Source organism: Gordionus sp. m RMFG-2023, chromosome 4, assembly GCF_954871325.1.
Source record: "Gordionus sp. m RMFG-2023 chromosome 4, tfGorSpeb1-WG-v2, whole genome shotgun sequence".
Taxonomy (NCBI): domain Eukaryota; kingdom Metazoa; phylum Nematomorpha; class Gordioida; order Chordodea; family Parachordodidae; genus Gordionus; species Gordionus sp. m RMFG-2023.
In genome coordinates, this window is record NC_088778.1 from 27,820,187 (window position 1) to 27,847,801 (window position 27,615).

A 27,615-nucleotide genomic window follows, 5' to 3' on the forward strand; every position below is an offset into this window, starting at 1 on the left:
TTATCCAACTCAAATTTAACAGAACTGTTCGGTTTTGTTACTGCACCAATATTCTAATTCATTTTAAAATCGATTGTTAATTTTGTTAACTTATAATTTCACACTAACCTTATATATCATATAACTCATGTTTAAATATCAATATTTTACTCACACCTTAATATATTTATATACAACTCTTTTCTTAATGAATTTTTCTTTTATTTTTTTGTTAAATATATTTTCGATCTGTATACATATAATTAGATAGTAATAAACAATGAGTGACGATCTTAACAGCTTGCTGACGAGGGCAATCATAATAAGTACAATTTTGACGGCTTTGAGGCACATGCCGACTTTCCAGATTATAAAGGTTCATTTTAGGGGGGGGGCAAGCAGCTGGAATGGAGACAGTGTTGACAAATGCTGAGAAGCTTGCAGTGCTGCACATAGAAATTAATGGGAAGACGACTGCCAAGCTCAGAACTGTAGCAAGGAAGAAAACGGTTGTTGCAATCTATGATCTGATAAATGGAGAGGCATACACTTCATTAACTGATGATGGAAGGTTGATTGCAATTGGATCAGTGTTTGTTTTATTTGTGGCCTCATTTGCTACAAGTCCAGAGTTTACTCCTGATATTGATTGGAGAGTAGCCGTGCGAGTGAAGATGAACAATTACACATCGGGGCAGTTGGATGTAATAAAGGTAGCAATTGTGGAAAGATACTTGAAGCTATGTCTAGTCCTGATCAGTGCAGCTAAAGTATATTGGTTCAAGGAGGACCATGGTCAGGGAGCCAGCGTCTACATGACACGATTTTCACTGGATGCAAAGCCCCTTCAAAAACCTGTGCTTACCCCCCTTAAAATTCTCGCCGCCTTCGGCGGCGGTGTCTTTCTATTATTATTTTCACCCTTTTGATTTATTGATACACTTTTCAGAGAATTAATAAAGGATAACTTAAATTAATCTATCTCTACTGCCAACTATCGATATTTTGTGAATATAAAGAATTTATTTTTTAGATAATAAATTCAATTAAAACCTCCATTATTTACAATGAATTAATTATTATGGCATTATGAGCTTGCTAAAATATCTAAACCTTTTAAATTACATTACAAAGGATAGCAGAAAGTTTTATTTGGAAAACAATGTGTATGATTGTTTGCAATATATAGATTTGGTCGATGAATTGTATTATAATAATTTTCTATAATAAAAGTATTAATTTTTACAGCAATAAATTTTGTCCTATTTGATCTCAAAATTTAATAGATAACCCCCAAAAAAATTTATCATACCCCCATTAAAGCAGCCTACCCCCTCAAAAGAATAAGATGCAAACTGTTCCTACCCCTCCCGCTCATGTAGACGCTGCAGGGAGCTACGGCTAGTTATATTAGGAAAGTGATGAGAGGTAAGTTTGGGGAAAACTATGACCCTAAGCTGATTGGTGTAGTAGATAGGGTTTTACATTGGGCATCAACCAGAACTGTACTGCCGGGGCTTAAGATGTAGTAGGTGCGGAGATTATTATTAGAATGTCAGAAGGAGCGGGCATAAAGGTAACAGCAGATTAAAACCTCAGGATAAACAGCAATCCTGCAGGAACTGCTCAATTTGTAGCAGAAGCTTTCTTCAAGAGAATGGTGAGATCACAATTATCATGCCTAATATAGAGGAATTGCATTTTACCATGTGAGTATAACTATTTATGCGAGGGAGTTGCAGGTTATAAAGGCAGGATGATTTTTGATGATAACCTGGAAAATATGTTTATAGGAAAAACGGGAACATATGGGGAGATAGTTATGAAAAACAATAATTTGATGAAATCCGCCATTGCAAAGTTAATCTGTATAAAGCCACCGCTGACTACGATATTATGCAAAGAAACTTAGAAGTTATATTGGATGCAAGCAGACAGTTTGCTATGGAGAGACCTATCACTAAACAGTCACCAGCGTACCAGAGAATAGCAATGAAATATGGGATTATTCCAAATGATGAAATTGTTCGGCTGATGGAGGAAGCTGAAGTTAAAGATGGAGAGGCAGCTACCGAATACTCCTAATTTTAATAGGGATCCTACTAGTAATATGGATCCTGATAAATTGAAATGTACTGGATGTGGGAAATTTAGTCATAATAAAGAGGAATATAGTGTAGGTAAATATAATGCAAAGGTGCTTCTCGACAAAGGAGAATAGATCAAAATATTTACAATAAAGAAATAATTATGTCTAATTTTAAGGAAGAAAATGGAAAGTATAATGCGGTGTTTTAAGTTCGGAAAAAGGATATGTAGCGAGAGATTGTATGAGTTGGTGACAATTCGATGGTAGAGAATGCAATGAGAAAGGGAATGTGGCAGATGAAAGGGTTGAGAAAGTGATTTAAAAAAAATAAAATGTGTAAATTAAATATGATACAGGAAGAATTTATCTTTATTATTATATATATATATATATACAAATTATTAACAATTGGTATTTTGTTCGAATTGCTTTTCTTGTTCTATAATCCTCTTTAATTTGCCCTTTTGTTTGTGCTTATTGAATATTTTTGATAAATTCCTAAATAATATATACAAAAAAAAATAAAGTTAGATATAAATAAAGCCTAAAAATTTATTATACTTTTATAAATTCGTAAAGAAAGATCCAATCAATTTTGCCTAAAATCTTAGTTATTTCTATGGCAGTGTTGATCAACAAATTTTTTAATAACCCAATCTAATATGGACCGATATTCAATCGATTCAATCATTCTTTCAATATTTATTAACCCTTTACTAGATACTGGTGCCAATCAGCAACGTACAAATTTTTGTTAAATTCAAGCGATAAAATATCTTATAATTCCTCTTGTATTTCAAGAAACTTTCCCTCTAATAGTGCTGTTTTTAACTTGTTAGTGAGTAATTTAAAAAGAAGTATTATAATGCGCACAAATTGGGAGTTTCAAATGCTTCATTGCAAACGCAAATAATGGATTTTAAATGGCATCATTGGTAAAATTACCGTTTGTAATAACAGTCATTTAAAAAAGCGCAATAAAGTCTGCTTTTTTATTCTTCATTTTGTAATGTTATATAAAATTGGGAAAAATAACCTACTTATAGCTTAAAATGAAATATTTAGAAAAATAAATAAAAAATATATACGATAATATAATTTTCAAAAATCCTTTTTTAGAATTTACAAATTTTGAACCGACGATATTAATAAAAAGGCAACTTATTTAAACTAGAAACCTGCAGGCTCGGCTCGGGTACATTGGTTGGGCATATTTTAATTTTTTAAATATACCGGGGCCTGATTTTTTTTTAAATATCCGAGTCAGGCCGTATATTTTAAAACTAAATTTTTTAAATGGCCAGCTATAAAAAGTAAAAATATTATACATTTTTTTAAAAAATCCGAACCTGGCTTGAAAATACAAAACCCGGGATGGGCCGAAAAAATTTTTGAAAAAAAATCCGGGCCTGACAGTGCAAATGGTATCTCTACAGGTCTCTGATTTAAACAAAGGGATGCATTACGTTTTTTTAAATTAAAAAATTATGGCAAAACGTAAATGCTTATGTGTGCACTCATGAGATATTATCTTCAAGGCTATTTTTTTAAAGTTTATTATTTACATTAACATATTTCAGATTTTAATTTTAAAAGTCTATTATTTTACAATAATTGTAACTTCAAAAAAGTCAAAAATTATAATTTTATTAAATTAAACATACAAAAGTAAAAACGTAAAGAAGAAATATATCCATAATAATAACATAGTAATGGGATTTGGAATCAATCTTAAATCTTTAAATTAATAAAAAATCTGATTTGACTCGAAATTTTCACCATATATTGAGTACTCAGGGTATTTGAACTACTTTTAATTATTTTTCATATAAAATATAAAATACTCAAAGATTAATGATGAAATTGTCTGGCATTCACAAGATAAGTTCTACATGCTGGTATACAATTACCAAATTAGATTATTTAAATTAAAATATCAGCATAGCAAATGATTTATAACTATTTTATCCAGAATTATTATTAATTTCATATCTCAAAAAACATATATGCTCTCTTTTTCTTTATTTACAAGTAATGAATTTTTTTTATTAATATAACAGAAACAAGGTTTTATTTTTTGAAATGTATTTAAACTTAATCATTTGTTACTTTTAAGATATAGTATAAATTTATTGAAGGGATAATTATGTGATGGAGATACCAGTGTTTCTGATGTGCCACCACCTACTAATAATTACTCAATAATTGTTACCTAGAATGCCTCGTTTTCAGAGGGGATATGCAACTTAGCTGATGTAATAGAATTTCAAACCCATATTTTTTGGACAATTAGTTTTCATATAAACCATTAACAAATGTAAGTTGCTGATCAACTGGAAAGACCTGAGTAAATGAAGGAACATAAAAGATTTAATATATATTGCAAAGGATGTATTAATATTAGCTGCATAAACTATCAGTACATTGGGTTTTGAAGGGTTTTTGTGGGAGGAAATTTTTTTAGAAACAATACAACTAAATTTACCTTCTACCTCAGAAGTATTTATTTTAACTCTCTACCATTCTGTGAGTCCACACCTACTCTGAAAGTCAAATCATCTAATTAGTCTATAATTTTACAATACATTATAATGTGATGGGATTTACATAAAATATTTTATATGTAATGCCAAATTTTTAAATAATTTTTTAAAACATTACAAATAAATTAAATTTTAGTTTTCTTCACTCATTTATTCTTATTAGAAAATTATTTTAACAAATATTATATAATTATAACTACAATAAGTTGCCAAAAACAAAGTATATATGGTTGGATTAGTTTTGTTTTTAAATATTGACCCAATCCATTTTTTTAAAAAAATAGTAAGCCAAGCCCTTATTTAATAAATAATTATGTTAAAAGTAGATATTTATTTGATTAATTTAATATAGCATAGAAATTTAAGCAATATAATATTGTATATTAAAGTTTACCTATCATTCTCTTTCGCATCATGCTTGAGTTTTTGTTTCTTGAGTTTAGGTTTTAAATTTAAATGATCATCTGATTTATTATTATCCTTTTTAAAATATATCAATAATAAATAATAATTGCCATTACAATGAAAAATGATTAATAGAAAAAAATTAAATATTACTTTACATGGATTAACATTATCTGCAGCTTTATTGTAGAGTGTTTCCCACCAACGATTGGAAAACTCTAATGAACGATCAAAACCAATCTATATTTTAAGGGAAATAAAGAAATGGTTATAAATAAATAACTCCATCATTATCTTTTTTTATAGAAATTTTTAAGGGCTCCTTAATTCCATCTTTATTTTTACCTAATCCATCACCTGTAAATATTTAAATTTAAGCTAGTTATTGATTATAAACCTGTATTCCATCCATATTTTTCTAAAAGCTTCTTCGCGAATTGGGTTTTCATTTAAAAAATATTGTGCATTTTTTTATTCTAACAGCAGATGTTAGAAAATAATCTAAATGTTGACAATAAGCTCTATTTATATAAGTAAAACATTAGCAATCAAAATTCTAGCAATTTGATGCAGGATTGGTAATATTAATTCCTATCAGAAATTTGTTAATTATGATAATGAAATTAAAATCATAAATAAAAGATACAAATCTAGCAACTGTCTATGTTGTGTCATTTACTTCAAATTCTACAAATTAAATAATTTATTTGAGACATGTGGGAAATTATGAAAATTTTACAATGGTATCTATCGATACGATATATATAAAATATATTTATTTATTCTATAGCAGATTAAGTTTTACACCTTTACATCGTTTATCCTTTCATAATTTTCCTGTATACTGTAAAAAAGTAACTTATTTTGATAAAAAAATGTATACATGAATTTAGAGTCTGTTAGAAAAATTTGATAAACCATCTGAGAATTGGCTCAATTATAATAAGGTAATTTACCCACCGCAAAAAGAAGGAGAGCTGCCAAGACCGGCAGTATAAAAAATATATTTTCTTATATATATATTTATATAAATAATTAGGAAATATTTCATGAAAGGCGAAATATAAAATATAGCAAAGATAAATTATGGTACCAGGCAATAATTGTAAAGATTATTATTTATTGTTATGACTAATTTATAACATATTTTTTAATACAATAATTTAACTAGGTAGTAATATCCTAATTAACTAAACAAATCTTTATTCATTCATAATCATTTCGGAAATTTTATAAAATGTGTTTCATCACACCTGATGCAGTTGGAGTGTGCATCATGTATTTTCACAAAAATGCATCATTTATTTAATATTTGTGTTGTAATATACAAATTTTAATAAGTTATAACCCGAATTGTTAAATAATTTTATTATCATCCCAAACCATATGGCTAACTCATATTTCAGAGCACAATTGTAAAACATGTTGAAGTAGCAATGATTGATTCTTTGATCCTACCTATAAGAACTAAGAAACTGAACCCTTTTTGAAAATTTAGATGAAATCATTTTTATTTCATTTTAATTTGTAACACGATTTTTGCAAAATTTAATTTATAAACAATATAATAATTATATTACCCCTTTATTGCATCACATACCAATAAATGACATAATTAAAAAAAATAATTTATTTTCATCTTTACATTTCTAACAAAATTAAAACATTTTTAGAATGTATATTAGAGATCTGCAAAGTTAGGCATGGCTCGAGTCCGGCCTAGGCTTGGGCCTAATTCTATTTAAAATAATCGGGTTTGGGCCAGACAGGGCCTAATATTTTAAAAAAAATTTGGGCCAGGTCGGATAGGACCTTGGAAATTTTATTAAATATATATAAATTTATCAATTTTATATTGAATTTTTTATGTAAAATAAAAATTTTTGATTTAATTTATTGAAACTAAATGCTATATAACATGTCTTTTATTTTAAGTAATTATAAATAATTTATATATTTAAATAAATTTGGGCCTTTTGGGCCGGGCCGTCCAAACTTTTTATAAAAATTTTGGGTTTGGGCTGGGTCTGCAAAACTTTTTTAAAAAATTTCGGACTGGGCCGGGCTTGAAAAATTAGTACGTACTCATTTTTTTAAATTTCAAATAAAAAAAATTATATAATTTTATTATTTGATAAAAGCCATATTATATTATAAATTTTTATTTTATAAAATTGTTTTTTGATGCAAAACTTAATGCTACCCAATATGCATTTGACGAGTTTGCCAATATTTGACTAGTTAAATTTGAATAAATGTTTTTTAAGACAATATTAACTTTATTTTATATATAATAGTAAAAAATTAATTTGGGCAGTGCTGATCTACATATTTTTCACCAATCCGATATTGGTTTGAACCCAATCCGATACAGATATTTATACTGATTTTTCATTTTCACCACCCCCCTTTAAACCAAATGTAATTAAGAAATCAATATTTTTTATGCAAAAAATCGAATTAATGAATCCTTCATTTTTCCTCCTCGTGAAATTTGAATTCCGCAGATAACGCATTTTACAAAATTATCTTTGTCTTGTAAAATATTTCCATAATTCAGATACCATATTAAAAAAAATTCTGTGTTATTCTTTAAGAAAATTTAAAATAAATAAAACTTTGGATGTACTTTTTTATTTTTATATAAAAACTTTTAAAATACTATAATTTAAAAGAATAATAGGGGGTGTGCATTTGCATTGTTTAAAAAAATTATTTAGAAAATATTATAATAATATAATATAAATATACATAACAAAAAAAGATTGGATTGGTTTTTTACAGGTATCGGCCCGATCTGATATTTTTGGAAAACACTAAATATTGGTGCAGATCTGATCCGATATTTAATATCGACACAGCCCTAAAATTAATATATGTAATATTAATTTATATTTATCTAAATTCTATAATTAATGTTTCGCTATCTATTGCAGAATCTTTTTCTAATTAATATTATCATATTCTTTAATATTTTAAGGAATTGTTAGTAAGAGATTAGACACTTCTCTTAATGTTCAAGGTGGACAAAGTCCATTCCAACAATACTTTTTTGATCAATTGGCCAAATTTGACAAACTTGCTAGCCCAGATATTTTGTACAAATCACTTTAGTAATAAATTTACATCATACATTTTTACTATTATTTAGGCCAATGAGTGATTATATCATTTTTCATTTCCTTCTATGAGATAAAAGATGTCGACTCCTTTGGCATATTTTCCTATATATATCTCGTTTAAACTGATTTAATATCTATATTGCATTTGCAAAGTACTTCTGCTATGGGAATTTAAATTTTAGCACTTCATAATCCTGTCTGTACAATAATTATTTTCTGGTTACAATTTTAAAAGAATTGATAGAATAGTCAGAATTACTTCATCATGTTCCAACATGCTGGCCTAAGTTAATCCCAGCAAATGAATGGATATTTAAATATTACCAATTACTTAAAAAGTATTTTTTTTTATCAGCAACAATAACCTCACTAAAGATATTTTCGAGGATTATTTGCAGAGGCATATTTTGACTTTGTTCTTAGCGTTGGCATTTTGATATAAAACTTAAATTTACAACTACAATCTAAGGATATTTTAGCTATATATATGCTCTTATCAAAAAATTTAAGTATCCTCAACATTTTACAACATAAAAATGATGAAGAAAAGGCTTTGAATTTCAAAAATGAATCAAAGATGTTTGTAAAAAACATTATAGACTAAGAAAAACGGTATAATAAATAAATACATATATATGACATTAGAAAATTGTCCAGCATTTGATGAATTTCGCAAAATTATTATTAATTATAAAATACCAAATATAGATTCAGATAATCTCTTTAAGAAATATTTACATTTTTATTTCAATAATAAAGGCAAATTATCTATAAACAATCACTTGAATGCACAGGAGTTCCTTTTAAATTATAACTCCAATTAATAGAGAAAATATGTAATTATTCTCATACTTGGCGAAAAAAATTTAACAGATATCTACATTGGAAGCTGAACTTTGGGAAATATATCATCTATGAAATATAATAATTAATATTATACTTTGTTTATAATGGGAAAATGATACATCATAATCATTGCTAATAGTAAATCAATGAAAAATATTAAATTTGAAATTGTCTTATTAATCATGATGCATTAAATATAACATATTATTAAATAAGATGAGCATGTTTTATCAAATTGATGAATCCGGCTAAAATTGAGGAATGTATGGGGAGGGGGGCTTATAAAAAAAGGAAAAACACATATTTGAGTGAAAAATACCCTGTGTACAATATATGAAAGGCATGCATTGATACCATTTGTATGATCTAGAGTGGATATCATATATTTCATCCAATAATTTTATCCCTCAATTCTTCCTCGCTGTTTGCCATCAAAGCAAGGTCATCCGCATATAATAGACCATTGAAGTCCTTCACACATATCTTCAGCTATCACATCCATTACTAAGATAAATAATAATGGATTCCGTATCCCAGGTGAAGTCCTACCTTCGCTTCAAAGCTTTCACTATCATCATCATCCATCCATACCAAAGTATGTTACCAAATACATTGCCATCACTGCAATTAGTCATTCTTCCACACTTGATTTTCTCGAGGCCCATCTAGTAACTTCACTCGGCAACTTGTAAAACACCTTATCTAATTCATTAAACGCATAATATAGTTTCTTTTCATTTGCAAATTATTTATCCTGTATTTGTCTCACCACAAAAATTGCCGTTGTGCCTTCCCCAGTGTAAAACCAAACTACATTTCGTAGATTTCCTTCACCTCTCTAGCACTCACAAATACCTTCATTCCAAGAGTTTAAAAGCAGTTTAATAGCTTTATATGACCCATAATTAAGTAAATTTATTTATATTAAAGCAATATATTCAGTATCATTAGATCAGATTAAAAACCTGTACATATTTTTATAAAAGTGGTAATTTTCAAGTTGATTTACTCCTTATCTTCTTAAAACCTCGTTTTAAGTAAAAACTTAATATAATATCAATTACTTTAACTTGTTACAGAAAGGATTTTCAAATCTATAATGTATCAGAAAGCTCATACTCAATAATTCTCAAGATGAAAAATTGAGATATTCACAAACAAAAAAGATGAAAATATATCAAAAAGTTGGGAACAAATAATTGGTTAAGACTGTAAAATGTAGTATTATGGATTACGCTTTTCAATAAGCAATAGTGCAGGGTATGATTTAATCCAAGCTTATGATATCTAACAAACATAAGCTGGCAAATGAACAAACTGGAACCAATTCTTCTATATCATCATACATAACCAAATATAATAAGAATGAAACCTTGTGTGTTATTGCTGAAGTACCATTCATATATCATTCCATAAAACATTCCTACAGCTATATGGCTGATTGTTTGGGCAAGCTAATTACACACTTTTTTTCAGATCTAAAATTTCATCTATATCTTCATGTAAGTGAACAAAATGCTTTAAAATAATAAAAATTATTTGAGCACCAGAAGCAAGGTCAATCTAAAAACCACCCGTATTTAATACCAACAGATGCATCGAATAAAAGTAATACAAAAACATGTCCTTATCACTTAGATACTTCATCAAAAATAACTGAATAAAAATATTTTTCCTATCAAACTTCTAAAGATAATCTCCTAGAAAATTTAAGAACAGCTGGATTTGATATTGCCAATGTTATGGTTTATGTACCGATAATGCGTAAAAAAAAGCATTTGGACCTAAATCAAAGTCATATTTAATATTATACCGATAGGCTGCATATGCCACATTAGAAGCCTAAATTGAAGCGAGGTCAGGTGAATTTTAAATTTTTTTTAGGCAAAATGAGCAAAATAGACTTCAATTTCATAACAGTTTTATTTCATAATATTGCATATTATATATGTTTAATTAAAATAAATAAAGAACCAAACCAGCCATTTAAATATTTTTAAACATTCGGCTTAAAATTTTTTTATAGACATATGGTTTGGCGAATAAATTTTTTGAATTATAAGTGGGCAGGCGGGCTAAAGAGTGGTCGGGCCTTTTGGTTAAAATCCGCCCTTTGCAGACCTTTATACCACATACTTCATAATGCATGTAAAAAGGCCATAATTTATATCAAATAAAACTTCGAGAGTATAGTAATTAAATGCTATAATCAATTTAGCAATAAGCAAGGTTTTGAGGCGAGGCTCCCTATAAATTATTATGAAAGACAAACTCACTTTTTTGAGTGAAAAATATCTGGCAACTTCGAACAGATACAATTTTCTAGGAAGAAATAATTAAATTAAATATACTAACGTATTTGTGTACACCTAAATATATTAGAATAGTGTCTTGATTCTTTACATCACAATACATCAATATAACTTTTATTGTGTTTTATTTTATAGATAAGAGGTATGTCAATTGACGAGGCTATTAAGCAATTAACATTTTTACCTTATTATGGGGCCAAAGTAATTAGAGAAGTAAAAATAATAAATTTAAATCGTGCAAATATGTTCTTTATTCTGTATATTCATATGCAATTTAATATATCATTTCAATTAAATAGGTTTTGCTCGAAGCTCAAAATTTAGCCGTTAAACAACAAAACGTGGAATTTAAATCGAATTTATGGGTTGGTAAGTAATTTTAATTTTTCAAAACAAAAATTTATATAACTAACGTAGGCGGTTTAGAGGATCTGAGGTTTTTTTTAAGAAGAAAATTATTAAAATCATTTATTATTCCCATTTTTAAAAAAATTTGGGGCAAACCTGATTTGACCGAAATCTTGTTCCAACATGTATAGAGTATATGGCAAAATTGCCTGAAATACAGAGGGGTAGGAATTATCCCTTCCTGATGAAATAAACCCTGGTCATGAAATATTGCCCTGAATTTTCTAAAGCGCCAACGATATATATTTGTTTTTCTTAATTTTTTTTTACAAAATAAGCGGAATCTTTTACATCCAAGGGAGTAACTATTAAAGGTATCAGAAGACATGCGAAGGGTAAAATCTCATTGGTTAAATACGGTTATTGCCATTACTTCGTGAGACTCATAGAAGGCCAGCCTCCTGCAAAATATTATCCCACTCCCAAAATTGGATTTGAACAGATTAAGGAATACATTGAAAAGGGCAGAGAAAGGATGATCGAATATGGATTATAAAATTAGGGAAATTATTACGATAAATATAAATGATGCGATGATTATTTGATCAGAATAAAATTGTATATATTTGTTTAATCATGTTATTATATCATTGCTTCTGGGTTTGTTGTGATTACGATAGCCATAAAGGAAAGTAAGGACCAATTGGAAGTGACAAGTGATTTATTTTTCCAATTTTCTGACCAATCAGAATAGCGATTTTTTTTTTAAAAAAAGGACAATTATTTTCATCGTATAATTAAAATAACTTGAACATTTTATAAAGAGTTGAGAAGAGGCTGTTTCAAAATTTAAATTAATTTTTACTAATTTAATTTCAAAAATGTAAATATTATAGCGAGGGCTCACACAAAGAGTGAAACCAATAAATTATTATTTGCGTTTAATTTTATTATGGCTTTTGTTTTCGCATTTGTTGCTTAATAAGAAAAATATATATTAGGCCAAGAGCGTTCAAGTACTAATGTTACAAGATAGCTAGCAAAAACCAAGCGTTCAGATGTCAATTCTATTCTATATTTCGAACATTTGCACTTTATAAAATTTATCGTCTTCTTTAATTTCGAATAAATTCCGATATTTTGAGGTAAGACGAATACATAATAAATTTTATTAAATGTTTAATATGGAAGGAATATATTGGTCATGAAAATAAATGTATAAAAGAATATAAATTATTTCTTTTTAAAATTTTGTTGAACACATTTGTTAGCTCAACGCTACACGTATTATTTTTTAATTCCGTCATTTTGATGCTGCGTTGAATCGCAAATAATGAATTTCAAATGACGCGATTACTTTAATATCGCCTCAATTAAAACAAGGCTACATACATACTTGTTTCTATCTCTTCTACCTTATATCGTATGCACCATTAGATGGCCTTTTAAGAATCGAATAATTAATTATAATTTTGATAATGAGCTTTTTGATAAACGCTAATAAGGCGATCTACGTCATTAAAAATTTTAATATTATTTTTCTCTTATGGGGGCTCAGTTAGATAAATATGCCACGGTCTATAGATTTGCGAAATAAATGTAAAACCGAGATAGAGCCCTCCTTTAAAATTTTTAGTAATCAGAACCTATTTTAAAATTTCCAAGACAAGATCCATTTTTGATCTCATGATCAATTTTTACCCAATAGTATTTATTTATTTTCTTCCCATTTACACAAATATATTGCCATAATATTCTTTTTACTTTTGATACTATAAAACCAACCGTTTTTCATAAAGTTTATTTTTAAATGCATACTAAAGAATTTGTAACTTTTTTAACTAAATTTTCTATCATACTATAATATTTGAAGCAGATAGTCTGTCAAGAATGTTGGAGAATCACAAATTTCTCCCTTATAATATTACACAAAAATATGCTAAGCAAAGCATCATAGGCGTAGCCAAGGGGGGGGCAAGGGGAAATTCCCCCCCCCTTCAGAAATTTATCACTTTTTGTAAATATCATTTTTAGCTAATAAAAAATATCCCCCCTTAGTCCTCCCCCCACTCCCTGACCCTCAAATATGTATGCTTAAAATATAAAAATGTAAAAGTTGATATTTTTTTATAAAACCATTCATCATAATTTATAAATTTTTGGGAAAATAAATTTATAAATATATAAAATGAACCAAAAATGTTTTTTAATAAATGGAATATAAGCCAAAGATAAGTCTTAAGACAGAAGTAAAATGTATTATAATTATTAATAATAGATCCATAAAATTAATAAATAATATAATATATCAAATATAATTTTTTATAAAGTGAGTAATTTTAATTTATTTATCTTAATAAAAGTTAAATATAATTTTAAAAGTATTGATAAAATTAAATCATAAATTAAAAAAATATTAAAGCACAATACAAACAGTGGAATATTAAATGTCGTAGATTTACAGTATATCTAATTATCAAATGACAATCAAGTAATTTTTACTTACATAGCGAATAATCTATTTTACAGATAACTATAAAATATTGATAAGGACATCAGAAAATATCTTTTAAAGACATTGTGGGATGAATAATATCAAAATTAAATTTAAATATCATTTTTCTTAAAATAAATAGATGGCGTTAAATAATTGGATGCAAATTGTTGCATATTTAATATCAAGAGCATTGATTAGTAAAATTTGTTAAATTATTAACTGTAATATATTCTCTAACTGTCAAATATGTCTGTAAAAGTGGAATTTTACCTAGTATTTTATAACTAATTCTAAATAATAGAGTAAAATCAACTATATGTCTACTTACTTTTTATAAATAAATTACTTATAATTGTTTGGAATAAATTATTACCATGCTTTTATATTAAGGTATATACAATACAAGTAATTTATTATATTTTTATTTTATATAAACTAATAAAAATATATTTCTTATAAACTAATAAAAATATATTTCATATTTGTTCCAGGCTTATATTAAAATTTGTAAAAATATTTATGACTATATAGACTAAAGTAACCTGGCCGAAGGCCGGGGAAAAGCGGACCGAAGGCCCGCCCATAAGGGGGTCTGGGGGCGAAGTCCCTAGTAATTTTTAATTCCCCCCCCCCCTTTATGAAAATCCTGGCTACGCCCATGCAAAGCATATTTTAACTTTTTCTACTCTATATCTATCAAATATGATTTATCCTTTAATAAAAAAGTATTATAAACAGAGTTAACTGCATTTTTTAAAATTCATATCATATCTCTAGTCCTTCTCATCTAGAAAAAAATAGATTTAGATCATTATTAAAAAATTACAAGTACCTATATAAAGCATAATGTGGAGCCTTTAAATATAAAGGGTTTAGTCATGTTCTCTTATTTTGTTGAGATTTTTTTAAATGTTTGGCACTACCTTTTATTTTAGTTAAAAATACCCTTGCTAGGTGAAGGGTTTATAGGGCGAAAAAAAAATCAAAAATAATATACGCAAAATTTAATTTACCAGATGGGGGATAAAATTTCCTTTTGGAAATGTGTCTATTTTCGTAAATATCAATTTAAGATTATAAAAAATGTATACAATATATCACTATATAAAAATTAGTAAGAGTGATAATTAATCATCGATTATAATTCTAATTTCTAGAAAAAAAACCATATTTATAATAAAAAAATGCTAAAAATAGGAGTCCGCTAATAAATATTTGGGAATTTTCTTATAATTTTATTATCAACATATCAATTACATATGAACTATATCAAAGTCGCTCATCAATAAAATACATCATAAAAACATCAATATCAAAAAATCCTTCTTTTTAAATAACTGTTTGGCTATTTATTAGTGCTGTAAACGTTACCTCAAAAAAGAAACGCTTTACCGTTACTCGTTACATTGGAAAAAAAAGAACGCGTTACCCTTACTCGTTACCTTTTTAAAAAAGTAACGTATTACTCGTTACTTAAAAAAATTAAATATTATATACAAAAATATATTTATTTTTTCTTACAATATATAATATAGACAAAACTATAAAAAATAATACATAAAATGATGAGATCTTATTATAAAAATTTTTCATATATAATATATAATCATAAGATAACATTTTTTTGTAATAATTTTTTATTTATTTTTAGCAATAATTGATTTTCAAAATTTTCATCAGACAAACAAGAGCGCTTAGTGCTCACTTCGCCGTGCTAAACACACGTTCAATTGGAGCAGAGGATGGGAGGGTGGTATTATATTTAATAAATATAAATTTTAACTCGGGGAATTTATTAAAAATATTTAAAGAAGTATCTTTATTTTGAAAAAAATTTAATAAAACATCTTCACAAGGATTTTCATTAATTTTCTCATCAAAAAAAAATTTATCTTTATCAGAAAATATTTTGGTATTTGTTTTGGATAAGGGAATCAGGTCTGCTCTTTCTCTATCAAGATCTTTTCTCAAAATGGAAATAAAATCTTGCATTCTTTGTTTATTCATCTCTGATTTTATCCAGGGCCAATCTAATTTAAAGAGTGGGTGAATCATTGCTGATAGTGTATAGGGTTAAATTTTCTTCATCAGAAGAATCAACTATTATAGAGTTTGGCATATATTCTTAAAATAAATTATAATATAGAATAATAATATTAATATATACTTTGAATTTTGATTAAATATTAGTTAGATTAAAATTTGATTGAAAATAACGAGCGAAAATTTAAATAAGAATGAAAGGAATGGTGATTGATATGAATTAAAAACTCGGTTTATTATTTATATTAAAAATAAACAAAAGTAATTTTATAGCACAATAAAATATGTTTTTTTTTTAAGAAAAAATTTGTAACGAGTAACGTTTTGCGTTACCGTTACCCAAAAAAAAAGAAACGCGTTACTCGTTACTTCTAGAAAAAGGTAACGTATGACGTTCCTTTTCTTCAAAAAAAGGTAACGACGTTAGTAACGCCGTTACTTTTTTGACGTTACCGTACAGCACTACTATTTATTAATCGATAAAATAAAATATAATCAATCATTAAGTTACGCAAAAAAAAAAAAAAATGAAATTTAACTTAAAGTGATAAAATAATAAAAAAATATAAATTTGTATAACGATAAAATAAAACGATAATATAAACTAATTTTTTTAGAAAACAAAATTTTTGTTATCGCCGTTAGGTATAAAATAAATATATTTGAAAGAAAACGAAAACTTAAAATCAATATTTCTAACAAGTAAAAACTCCAAATTTAATTACTGTCAAAGGCTTACAATAAGTAGACCTAAAGACAGTAAAATTAATAGGGAAAAACCTTACCAACTACGCCTATGGCAAACCCCTTACCTAGCAAGGGTAGTTTTTTTTTAAATCACAAATTGCAAATACAATTAAATGTAGTTGAAGATATTTATTTATTTAATACATTATAAAATTGATATATCATATAAGTAATATGTTTTACAAATATTTTTTAAATAATTTCTACAGAGTTGGATATAGGAGATATACATATATAACTTGCTAAACATACTTAATCAAAATAATGGAAATTTTCTGAATCACCTCTCATCAAAATATGGGAACATTTCTTATTCATAAATAAAGAGAAAATATCTGATTCATCCGTCATCAAATAAAGAAAAAATACGGGCTATCTTGCTGTAATATATCAAAATCTTAAAGAAAATAATAAATATATTGATTTATAAAACATAATTAACATAAAAACGATAATCAACCTGTACTTATATTACATTATATTTTAAAGGTAGTTTAATTTATAAAATTATATATATTTATCTTTGTAACATTGCTTGCATACAAATTAATATAATGAAGAATTGATATATTTAATTATTTTTATTAACTTCGATATATTCAGGATTTTTCTTTTTACTATATACAAAAATTGCTTATAGTTTCATATTATGTTTTCTAATTTCATCCAATAAATTAGTGACAAAAAAATAATTTTAGTTTCATATTATTATTTATTAATGTTGAATAATGAAAATTAAACTATTAACCAGGAATGTGAACTCGTACCCGGGTTCAAGAATTTTAAACATTTAATGGAAATTTTGATAACAGAAACTTAATCTAAACCGATTTCTTAAGAGGGGTTTAAACCTGCCCCAGGTCCATTAAACCCCGGGTTTAATGAGATGTCCTTAAATCGGGCTCTGTTTGTTCTATGGTTTTAAAATGCCCAACCAATCAATTTATAAATTTCCTGAACCCGGGTTCGGGTTCACATCCCTGCTAATTACTTTATATTGTCCTTTTCTTATTTTTGTAACTTTTATTTTTATACCTTAGTTTTATTTTTGTAAAACTAATTTTACATTTTATTTTGTGAAAAAATTATTTGTATATCGTCGATATTTTGTAAGTAAAACACTTATAATATATTTTAGAAAATAAAATAATATAATTCCATTTAACGTTTTCACCACCATATTAGCATTAATATATAACTTTATCCAATATAAATTAGATAGCTAACCCCAGCAGGCACAAACTAAAGTTATTATCAAATATTAAATGAACTTATTCTATCTATATAATATTTACGAAAAGTAAACAAATTGCTTGCAAAACGTTAAATATTGAATCGTAAAATTTAATAATGTATTGATATAATATTATATTCAATTATCATTCATAAAAATACATATTGATAGCAAGCAGGCTCATATTTATATTATGGACCGCATACATATGGAAAACTTGTAATAAAAAATTAAACTTCTTTTGAAAGTTTAATTTTTCAATCTCCTAAAACATCAGATTACGATCGCATTTGAAGATACAACGTGACTTAAGCAAGGAGGGGGGGGGGGTGGAGGGGGTTAACATGAAAAATATGATAGATAAAATTTATGTTTTTATGATACTTTTATATTGATATCAAGACAAAAATTTACCGTCACTTCTTTTAGATTGATAGCCCCCCCTTACATAATTTTCCAATACTAATATAATCATCTAGCAAATTTATTCTTCCATTAAAAGGGCGTTAGAAATTTACGTTAATGATATTAAAGACACAAAAAAAAAGTAAAAAACCGGTAACTTCCAAGACGCTGAGATTCGTAAGGGGTCGAAGTTTGACCTTTTCTATTTCTGATTGTAAAAACACATAACTTTAGCGTTTAATGGCAAAAAATTACTATTATAACCGTTTTCAATTTTTAAAATGAGGCAGCGGCAATGCTACACCATCGTGGGCAATTTTTTTCTAGGAGTCTTATAGGACATCGGCTCCAAACCTTCCCCCCCCCCTTCCATTATGAACCGGTTCCCTTTAATGGTTTATCCCTATTATACATGGTTTTTTAAAATTATTTCTTATATTTTTGAACACAAACATACACTTTATTATAGCAATATTATGAATTGATAATTGCATATTTTATTTTTAAATCTCACATTTATAATTATACTTATTACACATTTAAAAACTTACTTCTCGATTAAAAAATAATATATTTTTTTATTCAACATATAAAGTCATATTAATTGCACATATAAAATTACACTATAAAATCGGAATCATACATTATATTATATTGCACCGAATTGTGCATATAAATTCAGGCATATTGCAAATATAGATTCAGAAATAGAATTTAATTAATGAATTAAACGAATATTATCTAATTTTTAGACTGCCATTATTTAAGAAATAGGAAAAAAACGTTATCATTCCGCAAAGGAAAAGATTTAGATTTAAAAATAAAGAAAGATTATTCTTATCTTTCTTTTAAATTTTCTTGTTTTTCATTATCATTCTTAAATGTTTAAAATATTTTTATTTAAAAGAAAAAATTTGGTTAAATAAATCGTAAAAAAGTAAACATTCGTTTATAAGATAGAACCTAAAAATGGTTTATTTCCATTTCGGTCTTTAAAAAGAAAAGGAAGTGTTGCTATATCTTCACGATCCATCATTTAAAATCAATATTAGAACTTTCAACACTGCAGAAATTATTTGGATATTTATCTATAAATCATATTATTTTAAAGAACAATTACATAATGTCTCAAAAATGTTTATTTACATTTAAATAAAAAAAATTTAACTACAATTTTATTCTTTGTAATTTTTAATCTATAAATGTAAAATAAATTACCCATACTCGAAGTGATTACTTAATGACGAAAGCTTTTTATATATATTTTAACTACTGAGAAGATTTGCGCCCCCTGCTGGCTATTTGCCTTAGGAGAGATTATAAACTAATCAACCTCAGCCGGATAGATATGACATCCCCGACATTCTTCAAATAATTAGATTTATTCAAAGTGTTATATATTCAAATTTGTACTGTTATTACAATTCAATTTATTCAAATTATATTTTTATTTTAGTTATTGTCGTGATTATGTAGATAGTTAGACAATATTATTTTATTTATGCAAATATTTCTTGTTATGAGTTCGTTTAATTATATTATAATACTTATCGATATTCAAATTTTTCTTATTATAAGTACATTTAATTATATTATAATATTTGTCGATATATTCATATTTTATTTTGGGTAATTTTCATGTTTACCGTAGATTATATTTATGATAAACAGAAAGAAGCAAATTGGAAATAGATTTGAATATTTAGTTTTTTTATTAGTTTATAAATTGTTTAAATATATTTTTGAATAGCGATAACTGTAAATAATTTAATTTATGAGTATAAAAACTCTAATTTTTTACCATTCGCCATCATTAAATTTTTTATTATAATTTTTTCTAAATTTTATATTTTATTCATTATCGAAATAAAATCGTCAAGTTCATTAATTCGTTTTCTTTTTATATTATATATATATTTATCCTATATTTAAATATATTTTATTCTTTCTTTTATTTAGATTCCATTATAATAAGAATTCTAAGTGAGAGATCTAATTAACATCGATAATAAATTAATCAACTTTCTATACACAACTTCAACTCAAGCTTGCACTCACTTGCAACAGTTATAATTTTATTTTATATCTTAACCTTTTTAATATTATATTCTAATTTTAATTTGTAAAAATGTTATATATACCTTATGAAAAGAGAAAGAAAATAGATATTAAAATATATTTTTTATACTCTCCTTAAAATCGTTTTTCTCTTCACAACACTAGCAAATTTTTTTTTATTAAAACAAAAAAAAAACATATTTTTGCGCAAATATTTTTTAGCACACATTTATTTTATAGTAACTCATATAGCTCCACTTTTAGTCAAGATTATAACCGAAAACTATCACCCACCCTTCCTTCTCCCCATTCCCTCCTCCTTGATAGTTGTCATTCATAATTATTTATGATTGGTCTTTCATTTTTGTTTACCCTGTCATTTGTGACGGGCGATCTCTGCCATTTTTACGTTATATTGTTTAAAATATTATTGTGCGATTCATTTTAGAAAAAAACTTATTTTTGATTGCTTTCAACATCGGAGTTGAGCTGAAACCCTCGGAGTTGTTAAAAATTTAAGGACCGGAATCAGAACATCTATTTTTTTGAAAATATTTAGAACTGATTTTTTAGTTCAGTTTTGTATCCTGTAATTAAATAATAAAAGATAAATGTTAAATATTAGCAGATCAATAAACAATAAGCTATATTTTAAAATTTGGTGTCGAACCCCTATATTCACGTGTAGAGCGAATTAGCGGCGAATACAAATATACAGCATATTTTATATACCTCACCGCGAATTCAGCTCACTGTAAATGCAGGATGTGATAGTTTTTCTTTAAAAATAAGCTTCCCTAGAACTAAAACAAACTTATACAGAAGCCATTGATGTAAGTGATAGAAACCTGTAGGATAGTTTTGAGTCTGTTATAATAATTAGAATATTATTATTTGAAATTGTATTAAATAGTGGTTTATATAAATTTGAATAGTTACGGAAAATATTTTTTGTATATAAAGTTAAATATTAAATTTGAATAAATGTTAGTAGTATAAATCTAGCGATAAAAAGATGTAATATTAAGAAGAAAGAAATTTTTATAAATTTTAATTTTTATTTTGCTTCTTTATTTTTGTTTTGATTTATTTAATTTACAATTAATATTATTTAATAAAGTAATTGGTAGTTAATTTATTTAAGCTATTTTATTTGTATTCTCTAAATTCTCAACTACAACAAACTCGACCCGTAGGAAAATTGTTTCTCAACCCAACCCAATTTTTTTTAGGGAAGTTACCAACCTTACCATCTTGAACTAGAGATCTGCAATAGACGGGGTTTTAGCCCGCCCGCTTATGCCTACCCCCAGGCGAGGTTGGAAGAGGTTTCAAAAATATTTGTATTTCATAATATTGCATATTTTATGAGTTTAATTAAAAATACATTCGAATAAATAAAGAGCAATTAAATAATTTTTTATATTTTTATAAAATAAAATTTTTGTAAAAATGGACTTATAGGCGGTAGAATTTAAAAAAAAAAGTCTTGGATGGGTAAACGGATTGGTTAAAAAAATCAAAACGATTGGGCGAGCCTTTTGGCTAAAACCGGACCCTTGCCGACCTCCAACTTGAACATAAAAATTAATTTCATATTCCTTACCTAACTCGACAATAAAATATATTTAAATAGTGTATAATAAAGAAATAACCTAAAAATGAAAAAAAGGAAGTAAAACATTATTCAATAAAAACAATGATCTATTTAAAATCAGCGATTAGATTTAAAATGGCATTAGGTTTTTAGATTCTGCGGCAGGGTTATGCGGTTCTCTAGTAAATAGAGATTATGTATGCTCAAATCACTCTAAAATCATCATATAAAGATAATGAATGAATAATATAAATATTGAACAATATTTTTAAAACTTGAAAATTAACTGGTTAGATATATAGGTCAGATTTAAATGTAACCTTTTAGGATAATTTGATTTAATAGCTAAAATCATTTTTTTACAGATTTAACTAGTTACTTGTTACTTCAACAACTCTATTTTTACTCTTTAATTAATATATACATGGTAGAAAATTTATTTGGATGCAAACCTCTTTTCAGCCTTTCTAAAGTCTACCCCTACACCTTTAAAGAAAGCTGCGGTTTTTAGCCGCGATATTTGTATTATCCTATACTATAGTAATCCCTCATGTAAATAACCAAAATCTTATAATTAGGCCACCATTTGTAACCTTTGTGGGTTAAGAATAGCAAATAAAAATTATTTGGTATCAGCCGAGAGCGCGTATAAATTTAAAATGTACCAAAGTGTTATATGTGAATGAATAATATAAATAGAACCATTAAAATCGACTTTTATTTTTATCTACAAATATTGTTTATTTTCACTTTGCACTATTCCTAGCCTAATCCCTTTTGCATGAATACTCCCTTTCCTTCTTCACTGGAGGTAAATGGTTCCTACCCCCCTTGTTATGTAGACTATCAGTGTTGTGGATGAGTGTTTAAAAATTAAATTTTTGAACGTTTTTGTTAGATGTTAAACATAAACATGACGTATACATCTAAATTAAATTAAAGAGTTTACCTTTGCTCCTTCACAATGCTACGTCGTAACTTAATTTACCTTAGTAAGTATTATATTTACCTTAGTAAGTATTATATTTAACTTAATAATTTTTAAGATCGTTTATTTTTGGATACAAATTAAAAATTTAAACAAATAGTTAAAAATCATTAATCAATACAAATAGTTATGAATATTCTTCTTCTTTTTTTACCAAGAAGGGTTAGTAAATTAAATCATGACTTTAGCCTTTTTCCACATAATTTTCTTAGTCGAAGATTTCCGTTTAATTCGTATTTCCCTTAATCCCATATGGTAAAACAATCCTCTTCCTCTTCCCTTTTTTATATAGTCGAACTTTATACAACGATCCAGAGCTGACTTAAATCGTTTCACATCCTTCGGACGTCCCCTGAGCCTATTGTCATACAAATAATACGCCAACAGAACTTCTATAGTCGGGCGCATACGCAAAGCCCTGCAATAAAAGACCCGAAAGACAATCGATCTGTAAGTCCAGATCTTCTTTTTGATTCGTCTACCCCGACGCGGTTTATTTGAAATTGGCGATTTGTTTCGAAGTATTGGCCTGACAATGCCGCTAACTTTTTTTGTAGGCTTGTTAACATTTCCTTCGTTCATGACATGATTTGTATGTATTCATAGAAATAAATATATGAATTTATATATTTGTTGATTACATAAGCTTTAATGTAAGATGACGCTTCTGAATATTTTTTTTAAAAATATATATATATATACATTATATTTTAAGAATATGATCGTAATTAATATACTACTAAATTTATCAAACTTGTTTAACGATACGTTTATAAGGTATCTAAACCAATACAGTTACAAATTTTAAAATTCCTTCGATACAGATATACTAAATTTTTATTAAAAAAAATTTAGTCTACTATTAAAAACATTTTTAAGCTGCCACTGAATAAGTATTCCACTGGTAAACTAAAAAGGAATTGTAGTGATGAATTTTATAAATAATTGTTTAATATTTAGGAAAATGATAAAAATGATGAAAAGTTTCGTTTATGTACCTAAGAAATTTAACATCGATTCATAAAAAAATGGGCGGTGTTTTTCAGCAGCTTGAAAATGGGAAACTAGGAAAGTAGAGTTTTATAACTAGCACTTGTATCATTCTCCCTTTTCACTCTGTTCTCTGGGTTTTGCATCCAACCTCATTTAAGCTTGAAACCTGGATAGATCGTGTCATCTATTATTATTCATAATCGTATATTGATATAAATATTTACAAATAATAAATTATTATAATAATGTAGATGAACCTTAAAATTCTGAATAACATTGGCAAAAAAAGAAATCATATATTTAACTAAAATTTATAATTATCATATAATACAATTTTAGGATTACTCATATCATGATGTTTAAACACTAAATTTAGATTTTTAAAAAAAGGATTAACTTAAATTTCAGATCATCGCATAGAAATATCGATATTTCGAAAGTATCGCCAATAACATTTAATACAAATAAAATGATCGAGTAAAGCTTATATTAAACTTTCTGCTATCCCTTTAAATGCAACTTAAAAATAGACATTCTCAGTGAACTCATGTTCTCGCCAAACAAAATACTATAATAATGTATTCATAAACGAGGGGTTTAATTAAATTCATGTCCTAATTTTTAGACTGCAAAAATATTTGAACTTAAAGGCGTCACTTTCTTGTGGAAGGGTGGATGTTTGGAGTCGTCAAAAATTATAAATTCGACAATTTTCTCCCCTCGTGTTTGGCTCCACTAAATACAAGCATTAAGATTATCTAAGTCTATTTTGCCATCTAGGTGATTAGAGTTTTGAGAAGGAAATTTGTCCCATACACCCAATTTTAATTGTCTTCAATGTAGAATATTGTTGTCGAATAATATTGTTTAATCTATAGATTATTAAGTTTAGTAAGGCATTATCTATATATTAAAATATAATTATTTTTTATCTTTAAAGTTTATTTGTTGGGACTTGATCTCTTTATTTGAATAAATGAAAGAGGCAATATAGCTATTAGTTAAAGTTATAATATGATTTAGGACACTAGTCTTTTCGGATTATTATATTATTCTTAATTTTATAAATATGCAAATAGTAGCTTTATCCACACACTTTTGATGATGTTAGAGAAAATCAAATATTAAATCTTTATTTTTATTTTTTCTGAATTATTTAATATTTGAAGCCAGTACAAAAATAGGTTTTAGTTCCTGTTAGTTTTTTCATAATCTGTCTTAGTTTATTATATTCTTTATTTTAGATTGTAGGATATGAATTACAATTTAAGTAGCTTAGTTTTTAAATAATGGTCACGCTAATAGTTGGATCATAAGATAATTTAAAAATGAATTATAATAATAATACAACACTTTTTTTTTCCATTTATCCAGAAGAATATATAAAAATATTTTACAAATACAAATGGAAAATTATTTCTCACAAAATAATATTTATTTTTAAGGTGGGTCTACAGTCCAAACTCGATTTCGTATATATTAATATTAAATTAATTTTTTTTAAAAAAAAATATTAAATTTTGACTTTGGACGCACCTCAAGAATTTATATTTATCTTTATTAAGAATACAATTTACAAATGTGCATACCATGTCTATAACTATTTGAATAAAAAAATCTACTTGAGGATCATTATTTAAATCTTCTGCTTCAAATGATAGAATTCTTAAGGAATTCCAGCAAGATTTTTGAGTTTTACAATGATATAAATATGATCTAGGATGTTTGCAAACTGGTATATAAAGCTTGTTTATTTATTTAGTTGACGTCCTGCTGTAAAATAGAATATGTATTAAGATTAGGGGAGCAATTGAAGAAAAAAAATGATAATTTCTCGTTATCCAATCGGCAAGTAGACAGTCTTGTTGTCTTGTTTTTTTTGCGGTATAGGAGAATTATGAAGGGAAGGGGATCGAGACAATTTTACAATACGACAACTCCACAATAGCTGGGGTGAGGTATTTTAATAATAGAGGATTAAGGTTTTCACGGAACTAGTGTCTATATGACAGGACATTTGATGTATGCAAACCACCCTCAAAAATTAATACCTACCCCCCTAAAAAATTTGCCAATTTCGGCAGCTATATTTACACATTTTTAATAATTTCATATAAATTTTAAAAAGAATTAATGCTCTACTAACAACTATCAAAATATTGTGAACGTAAAAGTGTTATATTTTAGAACATAAATTCAATTAAAAAAACTCACATTTACAATGCATGTAGAGTTTACTGATAGAATCTCTAGCCCTTTTAAATTACTTTAAAAAGGATAGCAGAAACTGATGCATAAATTGTTATTTGGAAAATAATGTCCATGATTGAGTGCAATATATAAATTTGGTTGATGTTTAGCAATATCATTGTATTATAATATGTTTATAATTAAAGTATTAATTTTTATAGCAATACAATTTACTCTATTTCATTTAAAAATTTAATAGATAATCTCCCCAGTAAATTTTTCCTACACCTAGTTTACCCCCTTCCTATTCCCTACCCCACTCAAAGCAAATTGGATGTATATTGTTCCTACCACAATCGCTCATGTAGACGCTGCACTTAGTAGATATAGATCAGATATTAACGTGCGAAGCCATAGCATGTCAGATACCCCTCCCCCTTACCCATACGCCTCTCCGTCAAATTTTTGCAAGCATAGGTATTCAATTACAATTTTATATTCTAAACCTTATACTAAATTACTATTTTGCACTCATCCATGCTGAATAAATAAGTCATTACCAATCTACTGGATAGGTATGCCAATCATGGCGATAGATTTGGTTGGCTCTCAGTAGTACTTTTAATCGGTTAAGCTAAGTCAACATAGCCTAAATTTTGATTCGATATTTTTAAAATATTTTTTTTCCATATAGTAGAAAATAGTAGCAGGCCGTTTCAAAATAAATTTGAGCCGACTCTGAAGCCGATTCATCGAGCCAATTTATGCGGCTAATTGAGTTGCTCAATTAAAAAGGTATTTTACTACTCCACAGAGTCTTAAAAACTTGACTTTTTACCAATATTAGTTCCTAATAGTTTAATAATGCAGTTTAATGAAATATTTAATAATGAATAAATAAAATTTTAAAATTTATTATCATTTTACACCAAAGGAAAAAAAATTTGTTAAAGTTAATAACGAGGATGTGTGAATTTTACCAAATTTAAGTTAAGTTTTTGAAAAAATGTCTATGATACGAAATATTTATATGGTGGCTAAAGGAGAGGGGGGGGGGCGATGGTAATAATTACTTATAACATGGAAGTTAAAGAATCAAAAGACTTGTCAGATTCTGAGATTTATAAATTTATTTTATTAAAATATTTTTGATTATTTAGCTTCTACATCTTCCGATGATTATTCTGACACCTATTATTCAGACTATAAAAACTTTTTA

General features: G+C 26.7%; 2 protein-coding genes across 2 annotated transcripts; one reads left to right on the plus strand and one right to left on the minus strand.

Annotated features, from left to right (window-relative positions):
• Nucleotides 1–2,469: 2,469 nt before the first annotated feature.
• Nucleotides 2,470–5,536, minus strand: LOC135928784 (G patch domain-containing protein 4-like). Its single transcript, XM_065465247.1, has 5 exons — nt 5,414–5,536; nt 5,300–5,373; nt 5,170–5,256; nt 5,006–5,091; nt 2,470–2,566 (listed from the first exon to the last, which is right to left on the minus strand). The coding sequence occupies exons 1-5, from the start codon at nt 5,463–5,465 to the stop codon at nt 2,470–2,472; spliced, it is 396 nt and encodes a 131-aa protein (XP_065321319.1). The 5' UTR covers nt 5,466–5,536.
• Nucleotides 5,537–5,695: 159 nt separating this feature from the next.
• LOC135928242 (large ribosomal subunit protein uL22m-like) lies at nt 5,696–12,278 on the plus strand. Its single transcript, XM_065464646.1, has 7 exons — nt 5,696–5,759; nt 5,807–5,870; nt 5,910–6,008; nt 6,056–6,121; nt 11,432–11,509; nt 11,596–11,665; nt 11,983–12,278. Exons 1-7 carry the CDS (start codon nt 5,731–5,733, stop codon nt 12,198–12,200), a joined length of 624 nt encoding a protein of 207 aa, XP_065320718.1. The 5' UTR covers nt 5,696–5,730; the 3' UTR covers nt 12,201–12,278.
• Nucleotides 12,279–27,615: the final 15,337 nt, after the last annotated feature.